This window comes from Calypte anna, chromosome 3, assembly GCF_003957555.1.
Source record: "Calypte anna isolate BGI_N300 chromosome 3, bCalAnn1_v1.p, whole genome shotgun sequence".
NCBI classification, from domain to species: Eukaryota; Metazoa; Chordata; class Aves; order Apodiformes; family Trochilidae; genus Calypte; species Calypte anna.
Genome location: NC_044246.1, coordinates 13,164,163 through 13,188,653, shown reverse-complemented (window position 1 = coordinate 13,188,653; position 24,491 = coordinate 13,164,163). Strand labels below are relative to the sequence as shown.

The 24,491-nt window shown below is 51.4% G+C and overlaps 2 protein-coding genes across 2 annotated transcripts; one reads left to right on the top strand and one right to left on the bottom strand.

The window, feature by feature from the left end:
* The first annotated feature begins 215 nt into the window (after positions 1-215).
* Positions 216-6,435, top strand: LRRC73 (leucine rich repeat containing 73). Its single transcript, XM_030447342.1, has 6 exons — positions 216-636; positions 1,098-1,258; positions 2,308-2,430; positions 3,607-3,707; positions 4,145-4,328; positions 5,960-6,435. Exons 1-6 carry the CDS (start codon positions 365-367, stop codon positions 6,028-6,030), a joined length of 912 nt encoding a protein of 303 aa, XP_030303202.1. The 5' UTR covers positions 216-364; the 3' UTR covers positions 6,031-6,435.
* Positions 6,436-7,918: 1,483 nt separating this feature from the next.
* Positions 7,919-22,966, bottom strand: TJAP1 (tight junction associated protein 1). Its single transcript, XM_030447438.1, is given in 17 exon segments — positions 7,919-10,607; positions 10,610-10,682; positions 10,684-10,748; positions 10,751-11,278; positions 11,281-11,755; positions 11,757-11,801; positions 11,803-11,885; positions 11,888-11,894; positions 13,545-13,595; positions 13,597-13,629; positions 14,326-14,391; positions 14,394-14,435; positions 16,211-16,277; positions 16,874-17,035; positions 18,171-18,202; positions 21,218-21,370; positions 22,885-22,966. Coding segments are annotated over 17 exon segments (1,932 nt in total). The 5' UTR covers positions 22,906-22,966; the 3' UTR covers positions 7,919-10,578.
* Between the last annotated feature and the right edge of the window lie 1,525 nt (positions 22,967-24,491).

Here is a 24,491-nt window from a genome sequence, read left to right as displayed (position 1 = left end):
GGAGCTTCCCGGCCCTCTCCCGGCGATGCTGGCAGAGCGCGGCGCCGCAGCCCCGCGGTACTCAGAGCCCGACGCCGGTCTGGATTAGCCCCCGCCGATGGCTCCCCCGGGTCTCTCCGCTCGCGGAGGGGCGGCGGCCCCGCCGGGTGAAGCGGGGCGTCCCGGCGGCAGCCGGTAGGGCTGCGCGGTGACGCCTCCGGGGCCGCGGTGGGCCGGGCCGGGACTGCCCGGCAGCAGCGGCAGCGGCGGCGGCTTTGGTGCCCGCCCCGGCCCGCAGCGCGCAGCGCGGCTGCCTCCCGGCGCCCAGCCGCCGAGACGGGATCGGCGGGCGGCGGCGGGCGGTGGCTCCCCGAGCGGGGGGAAGATGCTGCCGGGGTCCATCCAGATCTCCGGGGAGACGCTGTCGGGGGCGGAGATCCGGGACATCTGCGAGAGCCTGCGGGAGAACTCGGTGCGGCTGCTGTCGCTGCGCGGCTGCCAGCTCTCCGAGCGGGATTTCGGGCACGTCTGCCGCGGGGTGGCTGAGTCCCGCTCCCTGGCCCAGCTCAACCTCAACCTGGGCATCGTCTCCAACATCAACCGCGTCAAGCAGCTGGCAGAGGCCCTGAAGACGAACCGCTCCGTCCAGTCCCTCTTGTGAGTACGGCGGGGCGGGGGGCTGCGGGCAGTGCCCCCGGGATCCTCCTGGGCGGGGACGGGTCTTAAGGGGGCTCGCAGCGCCGGGTCAGCCGCCGACTAAGTCTCGTCAGAGGAAAAACGCCCCTGTATGGCAGAGGGTATAGCCCCTCGCCCTTCCACCCTGCTGTGAGGGAGCCCCATCTGCCCCCGCCGGTTTTCAATCCCGGCCCCTCCAGCTTGGGTTGCCCCGGCGGTGAGAGCTGCTCCTGCCCCACTGGCATCCCCCACACGCCCTTGTCCCTGCAGGGAGAGGAGAATCGTCGTGGCAGCTGGCTGACCCTCGCAGCAGAGACTTTCCAGTGCTTTTTTCCCACTTGGGATTAGGATTTGTCATCCTCCTCATTTCATCTGCTTCCCATCGGGCTTAGTTAGCCCTTAGGAAGAAGGCTGCTTAGTAATTTTCCCTTTTACCTGCACAGCCTCCATGGGAGTCCCCTGACAGATGCAGGCTTGGCCCTCCTCAACCCTGCTCTCTCCATCCACCCCTCGCTGGTGGCTCTGGATCTAGGAGACTGCATGCTGGGTGATGAAGGCATCAACCTTATCTGTGGGCTCCTGCCACCTGACGGGGCCAAGTCTGGTAAGCACCAGGGGTCGTGGGCTGCACAATGACCAGAGGAGCTTCATATGGAGCAGATGCATGTAGCAGTATATCTTCAGCTCTGGAGGAGGCAGGCTCCGTAGTTTGTCTGGGCTAAGGAATTTCTTTCCCCAACTCAAGTAAAGCAGAAAAGCCAACCAATAGAAGAGCAATTCCCCAGGGCACACATGGGCTTTCTGCTATTTATCTGTCCTGCTGGCAGTGTGGAGCTCAGGGACCAACAGGTTGCTTCTGGCTCATGGTAGGAGCATTTGAAACTGGAGGATGGGACAGCTTGGACTTTGAATTTATTGTTTTACATTTGCATGTTGATAATGACTGATAAATATGGTGTGTGCCTCACCTCAGCATTTGGCTTTATTGTCAGTGCCTAGAGATTGTCCCTGTTTGTGGGATTATTCTGTGGGTGTGTAGTTACATGGTCATAGCCTCAGTGCCAAGACTCAGGTACTTGCAAGGGGTGATCTTTGGTAGTTAGAAGCCAGCAGGCCAGTTTAAGCTGAGAGCTGGCATGTGCTGAGTTTAACACCACCCCTGTCTTCAGACTCTCAAAATGCTTTCCACCTCTCCCCAGCACCTTCTCTTCTGTGTCCTCAGAGTGCCACTTATGCTATTATCCCTGCTGACCACCCCTCCCAAGTGCAGGCTTCAGAGCCTACTCTCTCTGTTATCCTCTTTCCACCTTGTCCTCTTGTCACCTCGCGCCACCCCCTCCTGGTCAGTCACCTTACACACTCCTTATTTCTTCCTACTGTGTTTGCTATTTAGGGCGAGGAGAACATGGGTTGTGAGAGCAGAGAAATGGGGCAGTCACAGCACAGACAAATGGAAGCCTACTGCTGAAGACAGTGAAATATTTCACTGGTCTGTGAAGGATGTGATGACAGTTGTCAGAGCAACCCAAACCCTTTAGCCCATTGGACTGCAGGAGACAAAACTCTCAAAGCTCTTCTGGTTAGCTGAACTAGTTCCCCTGAGGCTGCTTTGGTGACCCTACAGCTCTGATTTGGCTTCTCTCTCTCCTCCAGGCCTCAAAGAGCTAACGCTGAGCGCCAACCCAGGCGTCACAAGCAAGGGCTGGGGACGCTTGGCCATTGCAGTGGCTCACAGCTCACAGCTCCGTGTGCTGAACCTGGACTACAACCCCCTGGGTAAGCTGAGGGGCAGGGAGGAGGAGCAGGGGATTGTGCTGGTGGCTGGCTGGAGACCAAGCTCTGGAAGGGCTGCAGGGCATCACTAGCAGGACAGAGCAGTTTCTTACATTTGCTCCTTCTGGTCTCAGCAGTGAGCTCACTCCACCCAGAGCCCTTGGCTGTAGGGAAAGCCGGCCTTGCTGTTCTGCCTGTGTCAGGTGGCCACACGCCCTGCAGGGTGGTGCAGAGAGGAGGTTGTGCCTTGCCTGCTCCACTGCCTTTGCCATCAGATTTGTCCCTTCATGTCTCTCTTGTCCCCGAAGCCTCGGGTGCTGATGGTAGCTTGGCAGGTGCAGCATGTTCCCGTGCTCCCCCCTTCATCTTTCTGTCAGAGCAGGGAGGAGGAGGAAGAGAGCCTGGCACTCGTTGCCATAGAAACCAACTATCTCCATCTCTGCTGCAAGGTGGTGAGGCAGAGTCTGGGCCATGCTCCCTGAGCAACAGCAGGGCACTCCCCTCCTCACTCCCTCTGAAAATAGAGACTGCCTCCAGCTACCTCCTCTTGGGCAGGAACGGCCCCAGCACGTTACCTGACAGCAGTCCAGTGTTTTCTTCCAAGAGAAAGTGTCACAGTTTTGCAGTATCTTGGCACTCACTGAGGAATGTCAGGAGAACATGCTGGAGCCTTGTCTCTTCACCAGCATCAATCTTTAATGCTACTGGTCCTGCTGTATCTACCCCTAAAAATCTACCTCCTTTACAGGGAAGCAGTACATCAGTTGGTGAAGAGTCCTCTGTCCAGCTCCAACCTCCTCTTAGACGGAGATATTCAGCTCCTTAATCTGTGACTGGGATGCCTTACAGGGACTGTTAAAGGCCCTTACATCCTTAAATAGGAAGGAGATTTGGGAAGATAGGGCTCCTTAGGGAATAAAAACGGTTTCACTCTGTTCCTTTGTGTTCCATCTGATAATCAGTGACTGCTCTCATAACCAGAAAATGGTGCACCATTACTTTATATCTTTCCTCAGTTAATAGCTTCTCCCCCCACCAAGGTAACTGAGATTTGGAGGTTGTCTAATGGCAGAAATACACAGAGGATGTTTCCGTGGCAGCCTCAGGCCCATGAGGGTATCTGGCATTACATGAGGGAAGGCAGGCACTACTGACAGCCCCACTTTGCTTATCCCACAGGTGACCAGGTAGCAGGGATGCTTGCTGTTGCTGTGGCCTCCAGTCGAACCCTTGAAGTTCTGGACTTGGAGGGAACAGGGCTTACCAACCAGTCAGCCCAGGTAAGAGAGCCTACAGTTACTTTACAGCATCACTGGTGTCTCAAGGACATAGGTCTTGGCTATCTATAGAGGTCCTAGGGCCTGAGAATCAGAGCTAAAGCTCTGTGGACAGATAGGAGCTAAGGCTGTCAAGCATAGGCCCTCTTCTCACAGCCTTCGCTCTAAGTGGTAAGAGGGGACAAGCCTGGATATGTGGCAGCAACAGGGTGTAGAGCAGTCTGTTCCTCTTTAGATAGCACCAGAAAATCCAGGCTGAGCTCTTCCTATAGGCAGGTCAGAAGTCCTCAGGTTCTCAGGAATCCTGGCAAAGAGAGGTCAAGGCCAAGGGAAGGCAGAGTTAAGAAAAGGGAGGTTGAAGTTTGCAGGGAGACAAAGCATTGGAGCTTTTGCTGCTGTTTGTGCTGCTTGTCAGCCTGTTTATCTTGCTCTCTGCCCAGACCTTGCTGGACATGGTAGAGAATTACCCCACAGCCCTACGGACACTCATCCTGGCAGAGAACAACATTAGTCCTGAGCTACAGCAGCAGATCTCTGACCTGCTCTCAGAGGGTGAGGAAGAGGAGGAATCGGAGGCTCGTGAAGTCACAGCCAGGGAGAAGAACCCCTGGATCTGCCAGAACAGTAAGAGCTCTGGGACCTGGACTGCGGGCAGGGGCTGACAGGCAGGAGTTGGGGTATCTGGGGTGTTTCTAGTGCCACTGGTCTCTTCTGGTGGGTTGGTGAACAGGGTCTGTCCCTTCTCCCTGTGAACTGGAATCCAGACAACTTCCAGGTGTGACCTTCACGTTAAATAGCGAGGCTGAGCTGTGGCTGAGCTGCACTTGCACAGGCAGCTTCCAAGGACAATGCAGCTGCTGCAATGAGTAGGAATGGTGCCTCAGAGGCATTTTCCCTAATGCTGCATAAGCAAAATCTTTGTGTAAAGTCTTAAAACTCAAGGACAGGAGCATTAAAGATCTTGGATGCCTTTGCCAGATATCCCAGCCAAAACTCCTGTCATTCCTCCCTGCTTCCAGAACCTCCCTGCAATCCACACAGCATCAGCTCTTCTATCTCTGCGTGCCAAACCTGTGAATGGTTAGCCAGGTGTCACAGCTTGTCTATTGTTTGTAACAAAAAAAAAAAAACCTACATTATAGCAATAACCTGCCACATATTGTTTGTATACATGATATTGTATATTGACACACCTACCTTGTGATTCTTCTGGTTTGGGTTTGGTTTTTTACCTTTAGTTGTCTTTCCTCGTCCCCAGTTCTCATTATAGACTAGCAACAGACAAACACAAACACTCCTGGGCCTCAAAACATCTGGATTATTTATTTGAGCTATAAAAATCCATTACTTACAGCTCTGGCCAAGTTTTGGATTCAGTTTCCAGAAACTGCGTCCCACAGTTGAGATCCTACACAGCAGTTTTGAATGTAGGACTCTGGATCTGAAGCACACTGTCACTGAAGAGCTTTTTCTCTGTCACAGTCATGAAAAAAAAATGTATTCTTTTTCAGTTTAAAAGGTTCCTGGACAGGAAACTGTTATCCTGCTGAGTTTTTTACTTGCTATGCATGCCCATCCTCTTTGCAGCTGATTCACTTGGTGTGGGGAGAGTCACAGTGTTCCTGGCTGATGCTCTGTGTTGTCGCAGAGCCAGCAAGCTGCCCTCACCTTCCTGAGGCAAACAGGCGAGGGCTGCACAAACTTTCCATTCATGCATTGCAGAAAGTCAGGGTTTCCAGGCCTTTGCTGCCATAAAATGGCTGCTTGCCCACTGCATTCCCTGCTCTTGGGAAGGCAACACCATCACTGCCCTTTGTGGGTTTGGATAGCTTGCAGCCTGCTGGCTTGTACCACCTGGACACAATCTTATCTAGCTGAAAAAATATTTGATGAGTGCAGATTTGAAGGTCTGCACAGGGCTGGGTAAGGTCAGTATCACCTGCCAGTGTATATAGGGGGGGTTTAGAGCTGATCTTCCTGTCAACAGCCAAGATAACAAATGCAGATACCCACCCTGGGCTCTTGCTGCTGTATCTGCCCCCCCCCCCCCCCTTCCTTCCCTAAACATCGATTCAGTTCTGCTGTGTGGCCAGAGTAGACCTAGTTGCTACTTAATCTCACAATCCTCTCAGCAGTTCACTTCCCACCCTCTATGCAGAGGTTTAATTCCTCATCCTGCCCTCTGGATCTGGCGTACAGCTCCATGCTCTCCAGCAGCCACCATTGCTCATGGTTTTCTCCTTCTGTTGCCACAGATTCCAGCTCCCAGATGGTCCTGATGACGTCAGGTCTCGGTGACAGCCTCTTAGCAGAAACAGAAATGTAGCTGGGCTACCCTGCCTGCTTCTGCCAAGAAGAGCACTGTGCCTGCTGGGGAAGCGAGCATCGTCAAGCCTCCCTGCCTCCGGTGAGCTGCCCCAGCCGTCTTCTCACACATTTCACGTCCTGTTGATGCCTCCCTCGGCTCTTTGCGTGCCGGAGCCTGGTCGGAGGAGTAAATCTCTACACACATCTCCGTGTTGTCACGCACCCCGTCAGCCGCTTGTACTTGTCCAGTGGCCGCATGTGTAGCTCACGCTGCCCTGCTCCCCCCCACCCCCTCTGCCTCCCCGCCCGGCTGTGCCCGCAGGGCGCAGGCTGTATTTATTCAGATGTGTATAAGAGATGTTCTTTCTATTGCTTGTATTGCTGTCGCGCTGAGAGTTTTATAAAGGTCACAGACGTGGCACCACCACTCATGGCAGCCTGAGCCTCCTCTCTCCGGTCGGTACGGGCAGCTGCCAGGAGCGGGCAGGAGCTCGGAGTGCCGGCAGGAGGCAGCAGCGCCCCGCACCCCTGCCCGTCCCGCTGCCTCCCAGCAGGGCAGCTTCTCCACCGTACTGTCCTGGGCCTGGGGGAAGGTCTTAGCCCAATTTGCTGTCCCCCGGGCCTTCCCTCTGCCTAGGAGGTAAGAGGGCTGGACTAGATGCCGTCTGCCGGGAGCTTGGCAGCAGCCGTGCACCCTCTGGTGCCGACACCAGCGCTGCAGGTCTCACCGCTCAGCCTGGCTGGAGCTGGGCGAGGAAGATAGGGTTTCATGGCTCGGATTAGGCTGGGAGATTAAATTGTGGCAGCAGCTGCTACTCAAGGGAACACAGAATAAAATCATTAATAATGGGCACAAAGAAATAAGAAACTCTTCTTGTGTTACGCTCTGGATACACCTAGGTCAGAAGGGCGTGGGCAGCAGCATTTGGGACATGGAGGAAACTTCATCACAGCCCTCTGACCTCTGCAGCACCATTCGACATAAAAAGGAAATGCTTCCAAATGTCCCTATCAGCATCCTTTAGGAACGCCCCTCTTTCAGATTTGAAGGGCTTCCTCTCTGGGGTACACCCAACCAACCCCAACCCTCTCTCCCCAAAACACTAGAATTGCAAAACTCCTATGAACTCCAGAGAGGGTTATGTTACATATTCCCACATAAATCAGTTTCTGAAATGGAGAAATAATACTCTCAAATGACAACTGAAGGCTGGGGCTTAAAGAAAACCAACAAATGTTAGAAGAATTAGCTACACCTCATCCTACTCTAGATCAGCACATGGAGGTCTTTGCCAAGACACAGATGGGACAAAACATTTGAAATGAGGTAGGCAGAATTTTATGAGCTCTAAAGGTGCTTACAGCACAAGCTTCATTGCTAGGTTTTGACAAGCCTAGCCTTTAAGTAATATAAAAATTGCCCACATTGTTTTTTAGTGTTTCTCAAAGCTACCCAATTAATCTGCCCTTTTTTAAAGCCACAGTCAACTTCCAACTCAAAAGTGGCACAAGTGCTGCCACGAACAATGGATTCTGGCCTGCAGGCTCCTTTGAGCCAATAGTACACATTCTGTCCCAGACAGCAGTTTCCAGAGCTACAAAAGTAAAATACTTCAGTCCCATGCACCACTTCTTGCCTGGGACTGCACCCCTTCTCCAATGCAGGTAACTTGATTTGCACAAACACCTTCAACCAGACTGTTGCTAAAGTGGGCACTGAGGACACACAGATTTCACAGCCTCCTGGAAAGCTTACAGGTAAGGGGACCGCACTCCCTGGAAGACCTATTTCTGTATTTATGCAAGCTTGGGACACTGTGTCTTAAGAGGCTCTGCTCCTTCATTTGCTCAGGATCAGTCTGGTACAGGACTTAACCAACAGAGAAAACACTATAGCCATCACCACCTACTTTTAAAATAGTTTATTTCTGGTCTTAAAATATACATCAGTTTGAAAATTTCAGAAAAAGACATTAGTTACAGATTAACAGTCTGGAGTTGGGACACTGAAAATGGGGTCAGCTCAAGGCCCCAGAGCCAATACTGCTGGATGTGAGCAGGAGTGCAGAGGGCACGCACCATGCCTGCCAGGAGAGGACTGCTCCTCTTGAGGCCACTGCTCCCCCTCAACCTCTGCCAGAAGCCTGATTCTATGAAGCAAAAGTGTCTGGTGAGGCACTGGGCACCCCTTTGCCACCCCTCCATTTCTCCAGTTTCACTTTCAAGTCTACCTTGACGTGAAGCAGAGGGAGGCTGGCTCTGCCCAGCACTATCAGCACCAGCTGCTTTAGGAAGAGCAGGTTTTGTCTCCTTACCAACATGCCAGGATTTAGGGGAGAGGGGGCTGAACCCTGAGGGGCAATGACTCCCCCATTGCCCAAGTGGCCATGCTGTCCCACAGGCAGGCCACCAGCAGCCTCAGAACCTGAGGAGCTCATTCAGTGAGCATCCAAACTCAAGTAATGTCTGAGAGACAGGAGCTGGCAGCCTCTGCAGGTTCAAGCCCTCAGCAACACTGCAGAAGAACTGAAAAAAGTGCAGCAGTAGAGAAGCTGATGAGAGCAAAAGGACCCCACAACCCTGCAGGCTCAGAGGAAGCTCCCACTCTCAGCACCAGTCTGTTAGCACAGGTATCAAGTGAAACACTTTAGTGAAATACTGCGTCCCACCTCCCCACCAGGTGGCATCCAGCTTCACATCTGTTTGAGGTGGGAACAAGGCGAGCATGTAGGCAGCAGCTCTAGCCAAGGTAGGTGAACCAACCCACACAGCCACCAGAGGCCTGCAGCTCCCTTTCACAGGCTCTGGAGCCTCCAGGCTCCAGCTGAAGCCCTGGCTGGCCTCAGCTGCAAGCTGCATGCCCTTTGCAGAAACAGGGACTTGGGGAGGGGAGCAGGGCCCCCAGACAGCTCTTGGCTGCACATCTTGCTGTAAGCATATGAACAGGAGCTCCCTCCAGGACAGAGGTTTGGTCTCCTACAGCCCAGTGAAGTGCCCTCATTGAGTAGGGTGGGAGAACAACACAAACCCAACTCAAAAACCAGACAGCAGGCTAAGGACAGCAGAATCTGAGGGGCTACAGCACAGGGAACCAGGCTATTCTCTGCCTCTTACTCCTGGGAGAGTCAAGAAACACCAGGCAGACAAGGACACAGGACAAAATTAAAAGAGGATGCCTAGGCTTTTTAAGCCCTCAAAAAAACCTCAACCCTACACCTACAGACCTCAACCCTTCCCTCCCCCCAACAAGACACTGAGCACACAAGACTGAGAGGAAAAGTCACACGATGTCACACTACACAAGGAAAAACAGGCAGAGAGGCCCTACCCACAAGGGGAGGCTCTGGAGAGGCACCAGAGCCAGCCTGGATCCCCTCAGAGAAAGGGGCACTCAAGGACACCCCAACAAAGGGCTGTTGCCAAACTGTGAGGTAGTGTTTCTCCTCAGCATGCTGCCCTCCCATCCCCACTGGCCCTGCATCCAGCCCTGCCCAGAAATGCCCAGTAGCATCTTCCACACTTTGCTCACCCAAGGTGAGACCTTATTCTTGAGTCCGGAGGGGTTTCTGCAGGCTGGAAGCAAGGATCAGAGGGAAGTGCAGCTCTGAGAGCTGAGCCTCCTCAACACACCTTCAAACAGGCATCAGACCGGCTGCCAACGGCTGCGTCTGTTTATGCAGGGCGGGGATAAAGAAAAAACAATACACCCCAAAACCAAAGGCTTGGAAAGAAGAAAGAAGCCCACCCAAGAGCAAAGCACCAGCACCGTTCAAACAAAACAACAGCACAGAGAGCAGGAAGAAGAGGTGCAAGGGAGGAGACACACACACACTAACCCCAGCACCTCACAGGCAGTGCCTCCCCAACCACCCCAGCAGCCATGCACCCGTGCCCCTGCCACAGCACCACATCTGTGCCCTGCCTCAGTGGGGCCCGGTGCTGAACCCAACGCAGAGGCCAAGTGATGGGGACCTGCAGAGGCAGATTCTGGAGAACCATCCAGAGGGCAGCTGAGGAAAACAAAACCCAGAAAGAAAATGAGACACCAGCAATCCCAGCACATCCTCAGGGGACACAGAACCATCCATTGGGAGAGTCCTCATGCCCCACTCATGGCCCCTGGGGGCCCCCAGGGAATCAGACACCACCACACAGGCACTCTGTCCTGTTGGCACAGGTTAAAAGAGGGCAGAGAAATCCAGCATGAGAGCACCCAGGGCCTCTGGTACCTGAGTGGGAAGGGGGAAGGAAGATGTGAGTGTAAAGAGGCACAGGCACCAGGATGAGGGGTACCAAAAACAAGCTCCGGTACAGGCACAAGTGTGAGGCTGTGAAGAGAGCTGTGAGTGTGCTGGGGCAGTGAGTGTGCTTCCGCACACTGTGTGTGCTGGTACTGTGGGTATGAGGTGCCAGGGAGGGGGACCCCAGCTCTTTTAGGTAGCAAAAGAGAATAAATAGAAAATTTCAGAGCAGAGCCCCTCTGGGAAGAGGGTACTAAGGGAGGTTTCTCCCTCAGAAGTTGGTGAGATGGAGGTATCCCCACGGCTCTGCAGCATCTTTCCCTGCCTCAGCTGAGAAGGTTGCCCTGCTCCTGGCTTGTGTCAGACTGTCCTTGCGATGTAAGTGGTGGACCCCCATCCTCTTGGGGCTGCGGTGAGGCCGACTGACAGGAAGCCTTGACTCTACCTTCTCCACTTTCCTCTTGGGCACCTCCTTGGTTGGTCTCCTTGCCTCCTGGAGCAATGTTTCTCTCTCCTCAGATGGGCTCTCAGGCAAGCCAAGGTCAACATAGTCCTTGTGCTTCTCTTGTGAGGGGCTTCCAGGCTCAGCAGTGCCTCCAACACTTTCCTGCAACAGCTTCTGGGTTTCATCCTGGGAGAAATCTGTACCATAGTCTGAGGAGAAATGACTCCTGCGGGCTCTGGACTCGGTGCTGTCAGTGTCCACACTCGAGTCCCGGCTCACGGTCCAGCTGCAGCTCTGTGCAGACTCCTCCCCATCTGAGTAGATTGAGGCTGCCCTACCCAGCTCCTGCATGGAGCGGCTGAACCTCTTCTGGAGCTCAGGGGCCGTGTCACGGCTGAAAGCTGTGCGGTTCATCAGGACCTGCTCCGAGGTGGGGGGTGCCTTGTCCACAAACATACGCTGCCAGTTGGCCAGCAGATCCTCCTCAGAACTGGCAGAGCTGGCAAAGGCGCTAGGAAATTTGGGGAGGGCTGCTGAATGGGCTGCTCTGGAAGAGCCATGAGCTCTAGCTGCTTTGGGGACTGCTGACAGGAACAGCTGGAGGCTGAACGGCGCCCTTCTGAAGCGGGGCTGTTGGGAAGCGTCCGCTGCCTGTCGCAGCTCTCATCTTCGCTCTGTACCAGGCTGAGGGAGATGGCCTGGCGTGTAGCGTATGTGCAGTTGGGCAGGGGGCTGTTCTTTGGGATCCTCACCTTGTCCTCAGAGAACTCAATCACTTTGCGCCCAGGGTACATAGGATGGGGAGGTGAGGGTGTAGGGTACGGACTTAGCTTCTCAAAGGCAGGCACCTCCTCTGGCATGCTTTCCACACTGCTCTGCGGCTTGCAGCCACCATTCTGCTGTTTCCCTGCATCTCCTCCCTCTTTGCCCACCTGCCTTGTGCTGTTGCAGGCATCAGGAGGGGCTCCACTCATGTCCACGTGCACAAAGACATCCTCAGCCATAGGACAGCTGCCACTGCTAGACTTGGCTGAATTCAGAACCAGAGATTCTGGTTTCCTCCAAGACTCTGGCAATGACTGAAGTGGGCACAACATCAGATGGAAGCCAAGGTGTGGGCTGCCTCTTGACTGGGCCCTGTGGACTCCTGAGTGCTGTGCAAATGCTTATTGACCATGTCCTGCAGCCATAGGGAAGCTGGGGAGAAGGAAAAGCACATTAGAAGGGGGTGCCATGCAAGCCATAGATTTCCAAACAGTCTGCCTTTTCCAACCAACTTTTACGCGTACATTGTACTCCTTATCTTGACCCTAACACTCACCCACCTTGTCCTGAGAAAGGTCTCTATTTCCAAAGAAACCTGCCCCATGAGGGACTAACAAGGTTCTCAAGCTGTGATACCAGTCACAGTCTAGGCTGTAGTTCAATAGGACTCTTTTGTGAAAAGAAGACAAGACAAGACAGTGCACAGACTCAGTCCCCATGCCTGTGAGTACAAAGACAAGGTCCAGCCAGCGCATGCTAGGAAAGGGTCTATTGATCTGTGGAAAATCTGCTAGTGGGTTGCACTGAAGTGACTCAACAGCCCCCAGTGCTGAGATTCACAGTTCTCCCTGAATGTGGTTAATTGCAGCCATGCTGCCCTGGCAGCCTGACAGCAAACCAGAATCGATGTCTTCCCTTGTTCTCACCAACCCTACCACCTCATCCCACTTCCTCACTGTCTCCGTTTCAGATAAGCAAACATGGCACTTATTATCAAAGCTGCAGGACTGGGGTCTCAACAAGGTGTACAGACTGCTCCTTGTTCTGCAAATGGGCACTACTGCTCTCCTCATCACCCTGTGCCAAGATGTCTTCACCTTGGTCACCACACCCATGCACAGTATAAAGTGGAGAGCAGAGCTCAACAAGGCACTCGGTGGGACAGCAAAGGTCTGTGCCATCACAGTCAGAAGGAAATTGAGTCCAATACTGAGGATACAGGCACACTGCATGACAACAGGCTGCTGTGGAGGCAGACTGCACAGCTGCTCAGCACCAACGCCCCCTCCAGTGGTGACCACATGGGATGTGGTGCACTGGGGGGCAGAATTCAAAGCTCCCAGGGATGGGAGACAGCTGGGAGAGAAGTCAAGGTTACTCCAGCAGTAACTGATACATGGACCTCAACAGTGCTAATTTGAGACACAACGGGGGAGGTGTACATTTTGGTCACCTGCTAAGTTAAAAAAGACAAGCATGTGGTTTTTGCTGAGAGGAACAAAAGCAGGAATAAAGACAAGGGGTATAGCAAAGACAGAGCTGGGGTAAGGGCGCTGAATTACACTTCCAACAAAAGAAGTGATGCTACTAATGTGAGAGGCCTAAACTCCACCTTTGCTCCTATGGAGGACAGGATGAACAGAACAGGCCCCATAAAGGGGGAATATGAATTGGGACCCCTTTCAGAAAGCCTAAAAGACACCCTGAATGCTACCTCCCACTTTTCAGTGCAAGAAGTGAAGCAGGGCCATACTACTGGTGCTTGACTCCTTATTGGGCAGTGTGGACCTTCATGTGGCCAAGGGTATGTCCTCCTGCCAGCTCCCAGCAGGCACCCAGTAGGCTATCAAATTCAAGGTTATTGTGCTTCTAATAACAGCTCCTGGCTGAGCTGTGAAATGGAGCTGGTATGAAAGAGGAGCTGGCAGAGACTCTGTGCTGCCTTCTCAGTGGGACTGAGAAAAGGAACCTCCCCACACCTCTGAGGCTGAAGAATGAGAGGCCAACAGCCCTGCAGAGAAAGCAAAACGAAGGCAGTGATGATGAGCCCTTCTTCCTCAGTTCAGCAGAACTGCTACTCACATCAGCAAACTTGTGGTTCCTGAAGTGGGATTTGTTACACTTGAGCAGCTGTTACTGCAAGGTTACAGTCCTGTCGATAGCGTTCCTGCAAAAAAAGGGCACAGATGTGCAACGGTGTCAGACTGGCCCTGTTATCCAAAAAGGTGCCACCTGACTAGGTGCTGTGCCTGATGAACCACTCATGAGGGCACCTAATCCCTCCTCTCTACAACCTTGTATATTTTCATACAGTTCAGCAAAGTTGTCCCTTTCAGTTCCAGCTCTTGCTCCAGGCATATACTCTGAGAGCAACCCCCCCTCTCCCTGTGAGGATGTTAATAATCTCTGTAAGTTCCACCAGGTTTGCTATGCATCCCAGAGCTCTCAGGCATGCCTTGAATATAATGCCTGATGTCAGGCATCTTGCAGACAGACAGACTGGGAGGAGTTAGGATCAGTTTAATAGAAACAACCACCAGATCCAGGGATTTCTGTACTAATGGTGTAGAAAAAACATCAGCTCCCTTCCAGCTCTACAGTAAATGACCCTTAGATTGTTGCAGCCTGGACTTGGGTCAAACCCTAAGTCCAAAAGAGCAAGTACATCAAATGAAGATCAGTTCTTCCTTGCTCAACCCCTCAGACCCTTTTCTGTTTGGTCTGTCCCCGATTATTACATACAGCTCCCACATCTTCATACCACCCTGAAGTCATTCACAGGCTCCTTTACACTAATGACTGAAACAAGAGGAAAAGCCCCCCTCTCACACACTCCACAAGCCACTTGCAGACTGGCACTTACATTGAGTTCCTCCAGTTTATTGATGGTGGTTTTGGCATCAAGCAATTTATTAGTGAGCTCTACAACTCTTCCCAGTCCAGTGTCTTGCGGTCCATCTCTGCCTTTTTAATCTGGGATGCAAGAACCACCAGGTGTAAATCTCCCCTGCACAGAACCCGGTATCAACCACCCACCTCAGCCCAAGCATAGCACAATGACATGTTCAGCTGGATACAAAAACTTCCAGACAGACAGACACAGGGGACAACATAGCTCTTCACCAAGGGAGAGACTCCAAAGGCCAATCAGAGCCAGCCACTCTGCTAGTTAGAGACACCAGGCTGAGACTGAACTTCCTTAACACAGTATCTCGTGCAGCACAACCATGTTTCCTGTCTGCCCTGGTTAACATAGTGCCAGCTGAAAAGTTAGTGGTTCTGAGTAATCAATCCCATGCCACTGGCAACAAAGCATCTGAAGCTGATGACCCAGCCCTCTTCTCTGGAGGCAACAGAACAACAATATGCTCATAAAGATCCAACAGTCAATGCTGAATGAACAAAGATTTGGGTTTGTTTGGGGTTTTTTTGTTTTTTTTTTTTTTGTTTTCTTTGGTTTGGTTTGGGTTTTTTTGGGGGTTTTTTTTTGCATGAAGGGGACACCATGCTTGGAAGAGTTTAAGCCTTGATCTAGCAAGAAAAAGGGCCTTGTAGCTTCATCTGGAACTCAGTTAATGCCTTCCCTAGAGCAGGCAATTCTTGCCTCTTTAGACTCCCTAAAGGTTCAGGTACAGCACTGATAGAGACCCAGATGTAAGAGCAGAGAAGGGCTACAGCTCAGACCAGACCAACCATCCCCTTCTCAATAAATTCTTCCAACACACACAGGGTGCTCTGAGGCTGTGACTACCAGGGCCCAGCTGTGCATCAGGGGTACAGCACAAGTGACACAATGCTTCCCATGTCTCTTTGGCACCAGCACAATGAATATTTGACCCAAGAAATTTAAGTGCTAGAACCAAAGAAATCTCATCCTGGCTACATGGAGGCAATCAGCATCCCAAGCTGTTTGACTTGCCTGCTTATAGCCCAGGAGGGGAAGGAAAGGGAGCAAACAAGGCTCACAGCCATCCACATCTTGTGCAGTGCCACAGATTATGGGCACCACTTCCCAACACACCATGCTCCAGCTGGCTCAAGAGTCAAACACTCTTAAGATGGAGCACTGCAAGCTAGGACCTGCTGCATCTGCGGGCAGCTGCTGGATACCAGGTGAGCCCTTGGCTGGACGAGGGCTGGGGCCCCTCCATCTGGGATGGTGTACGTGGGACTGACAATGAAACCAACAGGCAGAGACACGTAAAGAGGAAAAAGAAAAAACACACAAACGAAAAGACGCAACTGCAAAAATCCAGCTTTGGCTGAGAGAGGCCTGAGAGGTGAGTGCGCCCAGCGTGTGCCAGCGGCAGCGTGGGGAGGAGAAAGAGAGAGAGAAAGAGAAAGGGGGAGGGAGAAAAAGAAACAGCCATGAGAGTTATGAATGCAACACAACAGACATATACGCACGTCAGCCCCTGATCTGACTGCCCCCATCCTCCCAAGATCACCACCCCAAGGTTGGCTGACACATCCCTGGCATTTTGAGGGGGACTGAAGCAACATGACGGAACACCATGCAGTTATGTTGTGGGGAACCAAAGCTCATGTGCATGACCAAGTAAAGGCTCAGTAAATCAAGAAAACAGCTCATTACACCTGCCAGAATGGGTAGATGGTCATGACCAAAATTTCACCCCTCACCCCACTGTCATATCTGCTGAGTAAAGCTGGGGCCCCTTCTCCCATCTGCTCCTAACACAACAGGGCTCTTGCACTTCCTCTCTGTAGTAACTTAATAGGGCACTTACCAGGGCATGCAGCTTCTCCTCCAGGTCTTGGTTGGTTCTCTGGGAAGCAGTGTAGCTGTTCTGCAACCTATAGGAAACAAGATTGTGTACGTGGGAATGAATCTCAGGCACCTATTCAAGTCACCTTCATAGCTGCCAAACAAACTACTAGCTCCACAACTCCAAAAAGTGATACTAAGACAACAAGACATTAACAATACCTCACCTATGCCACATAACAGCCTTCAGACCCCAAGTTACTGGAGGCAGGATGAGGCTGCCTGGCGGAAAGATTTTGCAGGGGAGGGTGTGAATGACTTTGGGGACTCCTCTGAGCTATGTCCTGTATAAGTGACTGGCATCGATATTTAACTGAGGTACTTTCCAAGTAAAGTCCTCAGTGGCTCCTTTTTGCACATGTGGGGTAACACATCCAAGCTGGATCCTGCCTCACATCCATTAGATGAAGAATTCTTTGTTGTTGCCAGCCCCTCATGCTAGCAAGCATTCCCACACTGTACTCTGGCTGCAGAGCCTTTAATTCCACTACAGTTTGGGGTTGCACCTTCCTGTGGATGCAGAATGCCTTTGATTTACACACAGAACACAGCCTGCTCACAGAAGCTGAGGGTGTTCTTGGTGGAGGGATCTGTCTAACTCTACCCCCTCATTTTCTTTTCATACCTACGGAATTTGTCCTTGAATTTCTCCAGTTCCTCGCGGTTCTGGCCCAGCTCCATCTCCAGGTAGTCCTGCCCTGACTCCAGCTCCCTTTCCATAGCCTCCATTTTGTTAGTCACATATGTCAGCCTTCGGCGCAGCTCTTCATTCTCGTGCTGCAGCAGCCTGGGAGCCCACAGGAACAGGTACCATTGAGTGCACGAGGGTACTCCACCACCAGCAGCCCCAGGACACTGCCCCAGTCAAGGGCCCAAGAATCCACCACAGAGGCCCCAGGAAGTCAAGAACTGAACTAGCAGGAGACCACAGCACGTGCAGCAGGAGATGCATTTCTCTTGGAGAGGGGAGACTCAGACTCTCTTGGAGCAGGGGAAAGAAGCACATGTCAGCTGCCCAGCCATGGCTCCCAGATCCCTCTCGGTTACAGTGCTTGGATAAAGCCCACTAGCCAGATGAGATGTGCAGCTCCAGTGAGCCTCAGTGGTTGAAATAAACCTACTCAATAATTTATCCCAGTCTGGGTTAGAAGAGTTGAAGACAGAAAGAATTAAAATCATCTTCTGCCCTGAAACTGGTCAAAAAGCTGTCACACCTTTAATACACAGTGGAAAGAGGACTCCATAAAGCCTTAAGCCCGGAAGCAGAGGTGGTGGAGTATATTTACAGGTGTGATCACAGCTCTTAAGTCCAACCCCATTCCAACACAAACTGGTCTACTCTTTCCCAGCCAGGACTTACCTGGTGGTCAGAAGGGTTTCCTGTTGTTTTTCATTCCTTTGTGCTCAATTGCTTGGTGAAGCCCAGAAGCATGGCTTTTTCTCTGGCAGTGCAAGCCTTCTCCTCACTATGGCTTAGACCTCAGTCCTAGCAGCTCTCTGTGCCCCACATCATGAACAGAAAGGGCTCAGCTCTCAGCCTCAGTCAGCAGCATACTCTGCATACTGCGCTTCTGGTGGCTTACACCAGAACAGGGGCAAAACCAAAAAGGGTTAAAAAAGGCACTCCTCTCTCCACTTATATTAAGGCTTCATCTCCCTACCTTATTTCACACCCATCAACTCCTCTACCTGCACCTGCACTGAAGGTCAATGGTTCCTTCCCCTCAATGAGGAGAGACATGCAAGGCAGAGGCTGGCAAAGCACAGTCTAAAGCTCTACCCACATGGGCCCAAAAAGATGGAAGATCTAAGTGGAGCCCATAGGCTCTGTGGTCAGCTTTGCTATGCACAAGCAGGATGTGAGGAATCAGTACCCACACCGTTGCAGTATGACAGGCCTAAAAGGGGAGCAGGACACTTACTTCATCCTTTCTGCATCCGTCAAGGGTTCCTGCACAGGGAAGAAAACAGCTGTGAGATTACTTCAGAGGTGGAGTTGGTCTCTCACCACTGTTCTAAAGGGCAAAGTCTTGGTTGCTAGACCCTGTCCATGACTCTTCTCACCTGCTCTGACAGCGTGTCATGCTAGACAAGCTTAGAGCTGCCAGGATCTGCACATACCACTCAGTTGTCTGGTGTTCTGGCAGAAGATCTAGACTGCAAACTTCCACACCACACACCACAACTTTACTCTCCCATGGTGCAACTTCAGCAATTCCCATAACATCATCACCTGACTGGTGCTTCAGATTCCTCCACACCCATCCACAAAGTTAGAGGGTAAGGAGGAATCTCACAGGCCAGCATACACTGAGAATTAAATTGTCACAATGGCAATCACAATACTCTTGAAGCCCCAAAAAAAGAATGAAAGAATCATTTGGGAGCTGAAAAACATCTTATCACTTACAACACGCAGATTATGCTGTGAAAAGTGTTTCCTTCTGCAGCTGTGAAACCAGCAACTGTAATTATACCAGGATAGCAGAGGAAACACCAAAGGTCAGCAAAGCCTTTGAAAAAAATAACGTTCTTGGACAATTCCCCAGAGATGGATGGAGCAGGGATCTGCAGAACAAGAAGACAGCTCAGTGACCAAGAGCACACAGCTCAGGTATTCTCACTTCTTTGCAGTATCTGTGTTAACCCATGAGATGACTGCTGCCTGCCAGCACTGCTGGGAGAGATTTAATTAGCACTGGAAGCAAACGTATTTTCTGTGGAAGTCCAAGAGTGTAACCATTCTCAAAGTCCAAGATGCCCATGGATTATTTCTGGCACTTGGTACCAGCAGCACTTCACGTACTCAAGTGCTGCCACACTTAAGACTGTCCATTAAGTGTCATATCCAGGTCAGGGCTGAAAGACCATGCCACAGACATGGATGTGGTTGTTGACCTGCCAGCAGTATTACAGAAGGCATACCACCCTAGTCATGGCCCTGAGACATCACAGGGCTGCTTCCTTCATCAATTAATGCTGTAAAAGACTGGTCCTGTATATATCCTGCTGTCCCTAAAGGCAAAAGCATCAACCCATTCTTTTCCTACATCCTGATTCCACATGGCAATCAGTGAATCCATGCAGTTATCTCAAAAATGCCTCCCTAGCCCCACAAATACACACACCACAGATGTTAGTGACCAGGCAAAGAAGACAATGTGATTCCTATTAAAATGAGGTGATGGCCCCCAAAGGCAGGCTGAAGAAATGAGGAAAAATTTCACAAGGACCTGAAAAAGACATCATACAAAGATCTAGTACCCCAAGACAGCCAGGAGCAGGGCAGACACAAAGCACCAGAAGCAGCCCAACATCTCCTGACAATAGAGCTGCCTGCCTCCAGCATACACCTCCTGTCCCACAGCCTGAAGGGTCTCCAGTTTATATGCATCTGGCAAGTCTGCAGTAGGGAGACAGCACCAGCTGTTCCTAAAATCCTGGGACCAAAGCACATCTGGTTCCTCCTAGGAAGATATACCAAACATGGAGCATCCACAGCATGGAGGTCTGGGGAATGCTCTCTCTCTCCCTCCTCTGGCATTAAAGACCAGATGAGATCCAGGTGGAGCTTTAGTATTCGTAAGACCCCCTGTCCATGATCCCTGGCCCTGGCACCTACCCTTGTTTAGTGCCAGGCTGAAGGAAGGGGAGGATCTAGATGGGGTAGGCCCTTCCTCCAGACTCCAGCATGATGCGGTGGAGAAGGATCCTTCCTCTGGGTAGTTGGTCTCCACTGCATGCTTCTGCCCAAGTTTAGCACACGGATGGTGTGGCTGTAATAGCTGTGAACAGGGACTGCTTTTACCCCTTCTGCCCTCTGCACTGTTTTCCATGAGACAGTGAGTGCTTCTGCCCAGAGGATGCTCCTGCCAGCCCCAGTCTGCCTGCTGCTGCAGCTCATGCTGACATAGAATCTACTACCCTTGCCTCCAGGAAACGAGTTTTTCCCTACTGTCCCTGCTCCCAAGGGTAGGTTTCTTTCTTAGTCTGGAAGCCCTCTCAGCCTCCTCAGCACACATTCTCTGGACGAAGCCCTTCCTAGCCCCTCACGTTTCTTTTCTGCTTTTCTTCTGCTGGTTGGGGAGATCTTTCAGCTGCACACTTGTTTTTGATGCCTTGCAGATGACCCTTCCCCACAGCCTTCTGACAATGAGCTTCTGGTGAAACGGGGAGAGTTCTGGTCTTGTTCTGCTCCCCTGGTCTCTCCCAGTGAGCGCAAGCGGATGGGACTCAGTACCCGCTGGGTAATCTCATCCAAGGAATTTAGAGAACTGCAGTTTTTCCTCTCTGATCTTCTCCCTGCGCTTGGGCAGAGTCAGTGGCATTGCTGCTGCTGGGCACCAGTGAGCGCTTCTCCTTGGGGCTGGGGCAGACCTGAAGGATCACTGTCCTTGCCTCTGCCATGGCCATGGGAAAGTGTCTCCACCGAGCGGGACTTGCGTAAGCTCTCGGGCACAGATCTGTCGTGCTGGTCTGCTTCAGGATCCCTTTGAGAGGCAGTGTGTAGAGGAGACCTGAAACTTCCTTTGTGTCAGGACTTCGGGAGGCTCTTTAAACATAAGTGACCGCTCTAGGCTTTTTGCTCTTGAAAGAGCAAGTAGGATGGTGTCTTTCATCTCCAGACACCACAACTGTCTCCATACTACGGCTCACAAATTTGCTGAGGTGCCCATGATTGCACCTCAGATGATTGCCAGTTTGGGCACTGCTTCCCACTTCGCTGCCCCAACTTCCCACCACGCGGAAGTGTTGGCGAGACAGTCTGACTCTTGATGTTCAGCTCTGCTCTGCACCCTGTCACTTCCTTGTCACTGCTGGACATCCCGGGACCATGGGTGAAGAGAAGTTCAGGTTGCAAACCTGAAACCCCTCTGCCTCCTTAAGCTGGCCTGCCTCGTTGCAACTAAACCCTGTTTGCTGGTGCAATGGTCTTAAGCCCTTTGCCACCCGGCAAGCCGTTACCTTGACTCTGCTCAGCCAAGATGACTCCATCCTGATCATCCCGAATGATGGGCACCTCATGCCGGATCTCGCGATGCTGCGGGGTGCCTTGCGATAAGGCTTCTTTGATGGAGCTGTGCTGACATCCTTCCACCTGCGTGGTCCGGAAGCAGGTTACCTACCAACAGCAGAAAGTGCACAGAAGACAGAGTCACAGGTGCTCCATCGAACCCTAGAAGTGACCCAGCAGAAATTCAGCTCCCCTGGAGTCCCAGAGCAGGTCCCCATGCAGAGTGATAATAGAGCCAGAGAAAGGATGTGGCCACAAGTCCTGAGCAGCAGCTGCAGGAGAGGGAACAAAGTAAAGAGGTAGCTGGATGTCCTTCTCCAGCAAGCGAGACCAGAGGGCTTGGCACATCCTCTCCCCCCCTCTACACGCGTTCACTCACGTAGTTTGTGTTGTCAGGATTATATATAGCAAACGAAACAGACCTCACAGCAGCATATTGATTAGGCTCTTTAGGAAAGGCCTTTTCCAATATGGAAACTGCAAGCCTTTACAGGCAGCAGTGACAGCTGGAGCAGGAGTTATCGATCATGTGCTGTCACTGTCAGCAGGGGCTATGTGGAAGAGATTCCAGCCAATAAAGGGCACAAACCTAGAAGTTTTTGGCTTACACTGGAACCCCAATGGAGCAGACCTTAGAAGGAGGTACCACACCAGTACAAACTGCTCACTGTGCCAGAAAATACGAAATATGCCCCAAGGCACAGGTGATACCAAATTAGACGCAATACCCACTGAAGTCAGTACAAGAAGCAGTTACAAGAGCAAAACTGGGGCAGAAGGAAAGTAGCTATACATCTTCCTTTCAGCCACTTTGGACCACAGTGCAGGGCAGGAAGACTTCCCTGCAAGCAGACAGGATTCCAACCACTTCATTGTACACATGTGCATCTTTGAGATGCAAAGCAGTCTCTGCAGAGCTTGGTAACAGACCTTCCCCAATAACAATATACGAGTCATTAATAATTCCCCTGTGTCTGGGGTAGCACTCACTACTCATTCCTCTTCCCCTGTTGGATCCTAACACTGGTCAAGCCTAGCATCTCTGCAATCCTCAGCATCCAACTTGCAGCACTCAAAGTGCAGGACCTGCCTCAATACAGCATGTCCTCTCCCCTTTTCTCCAGGCAGGACCATTTGACACCCACTGACATACCTTCAAGGCAGTCAATGGGTACCCACTGGGCCAGTGTCCTAGCAGATATCACTTACTGCCTTTTGGCCAGTAGAGTTTTTACATATTAAGTGTCTAAATGGAGCCCCAAGAATTCTCTCAAATTCTTACTCACTCTTGCCTATCTGCATCTTCTTGACACTAAGACTGAGTGCCCCAGGGAGGACTGGCAAATGTGAGGTGTCTGCATCAAGCACAGAGAGGCTCCAAGCTACAACAGGCTTTACACCTCCACAAGAACATCTCCTCCACCCTGTTAAAAACACAAGCTCACAAGAATTCTCATGCTTTTCCAGAGACATGAACAACTTCCTAGGAACAACCTGTAAAGCTCCAACATCAGAATGTGGAAAGCTCACACTTTCCATAGTCATTCCATCAAGTCCCTTCTCCTAAAGACTCAAGCAGCTGAAGAGACTCTAATACTTTAGGAAAATCACATGCATCATACCAAATGAACATTCCACTGCATTCCCAAACAAAACAGATGGGTCTGACTTGCTCAGATGATGCTTCTCAAAAGCGGAATGCTGAAATCCTGACCAAAAGCAGTCTCTCAACAACTCACCATCAAGCAGGTGATCTACAGAGACTGAAGAAAGGGACTCTCCTGTTAATTCCTGCCAGACTAAGGACAGAGATGTATATGGAGATATCCCAAACTGAAATCACAATCTTTTCCCCAGCCCACAAGGACCTGAGAACTTACCAGCCTGGTCTCAGATTCAAAGCCTCATGAAGTAGGGAGACTCACTCACATGCCCTGAAAAGATAAATAGCTCAGCATCCACAAAAACAGTCAGTTTGAAATCTCACCCCATAAATGTGTAAGGAATAGGGAATGTTTATAAACAAGGACAACTAGGAAGGTCATCTTGCTTCCAGTACCTGCCCCAGCCCACATCAGATCTTCTGGAAGTAAAAAAATTAGCTTAGGATAGTTGAGTCCACATAGCCCAGCAAGAGCTGGAAGAGCATCTGGGCAAGGACACATCCAAGGTACAACTGGGACACACAGACTCAAAATTCAAGAAGCAATAGCTTCAAAGGAACCTTGGTTTCAGGAAGGACTAACCAAATGACAAAATGGGACCCTCCCAACTAATCTTCCCTGCTACTGCAGAGGGATGCTAACCATGAACCCTTCAGTACAGAAGGACTGGTAATGCTAACAAATTACCTCACTCATCCTTTTAAGTCATGCTTCTCATCTACAAATGAGCTGGCAATTATCAAGACTTTTGATTGAGCGAAAACATGACATGTTTTGTGCCTACAGCTGTGATGAACCCACACTTCCATGAGAAAGAAGACAAGCTAGTCTGACTTCCACTAGCAGTATTGCCATGCTGTATCGTTGCTGCTAAACAGGCCTGTAAAATAGTGTCCTTTCAACCAGGGATACAACACAAGCTCAGAAACAACTTCCCCTCTGTTCAGATCCAAAGGTACCCATCACTACAAGATAACTGGGCTGACCTGGAAGCCAGCTGTACAAATGTAGCTCTGTGGTCATCACTCTGCCAACTAACACAAGAGAGACTGATGCACTTCTGCTGCTATGCTGCTTTTTCCTCATCAAATGGCACCAAGTCCTGGTAGGTGGGACACAAGCACAGGGTGTGGAGCAGTTGTACACACATGGGGAGAGCCAGATGGAAGATGAACTTGAACAGGCAGGCAATGAGGACTATGCAAACTCAAGCTTTGCCAAAACAAACCATGAGGTGCCCTAGTGCTGGCCCTGCCCCAAACAAGCTGTCTGCCCTCCTTCCTTAGTACAATGCTATAGTCGGGTCTTGACTAGCACAGGAAAGAACCAGCTTCACACAGCAATAAATGCTCTGTGGGGCAAACTGAAGTACAGGAGGAGAAAGAGAGAGAGGGAGAATGGGCACCTCCAGGAAGGACCAGGCCAGCATAGTTTCAATCTGCTTTTTCCACCAACTCCCCATGGGAGCTGGTTCAGCATCAAGGCAAACCATCAGCCACCACAGGCTGGCAGACAAGCAGAGGCTTCCAGGAATAGCTACACTCATGGGCCTATGCATCTTTCAC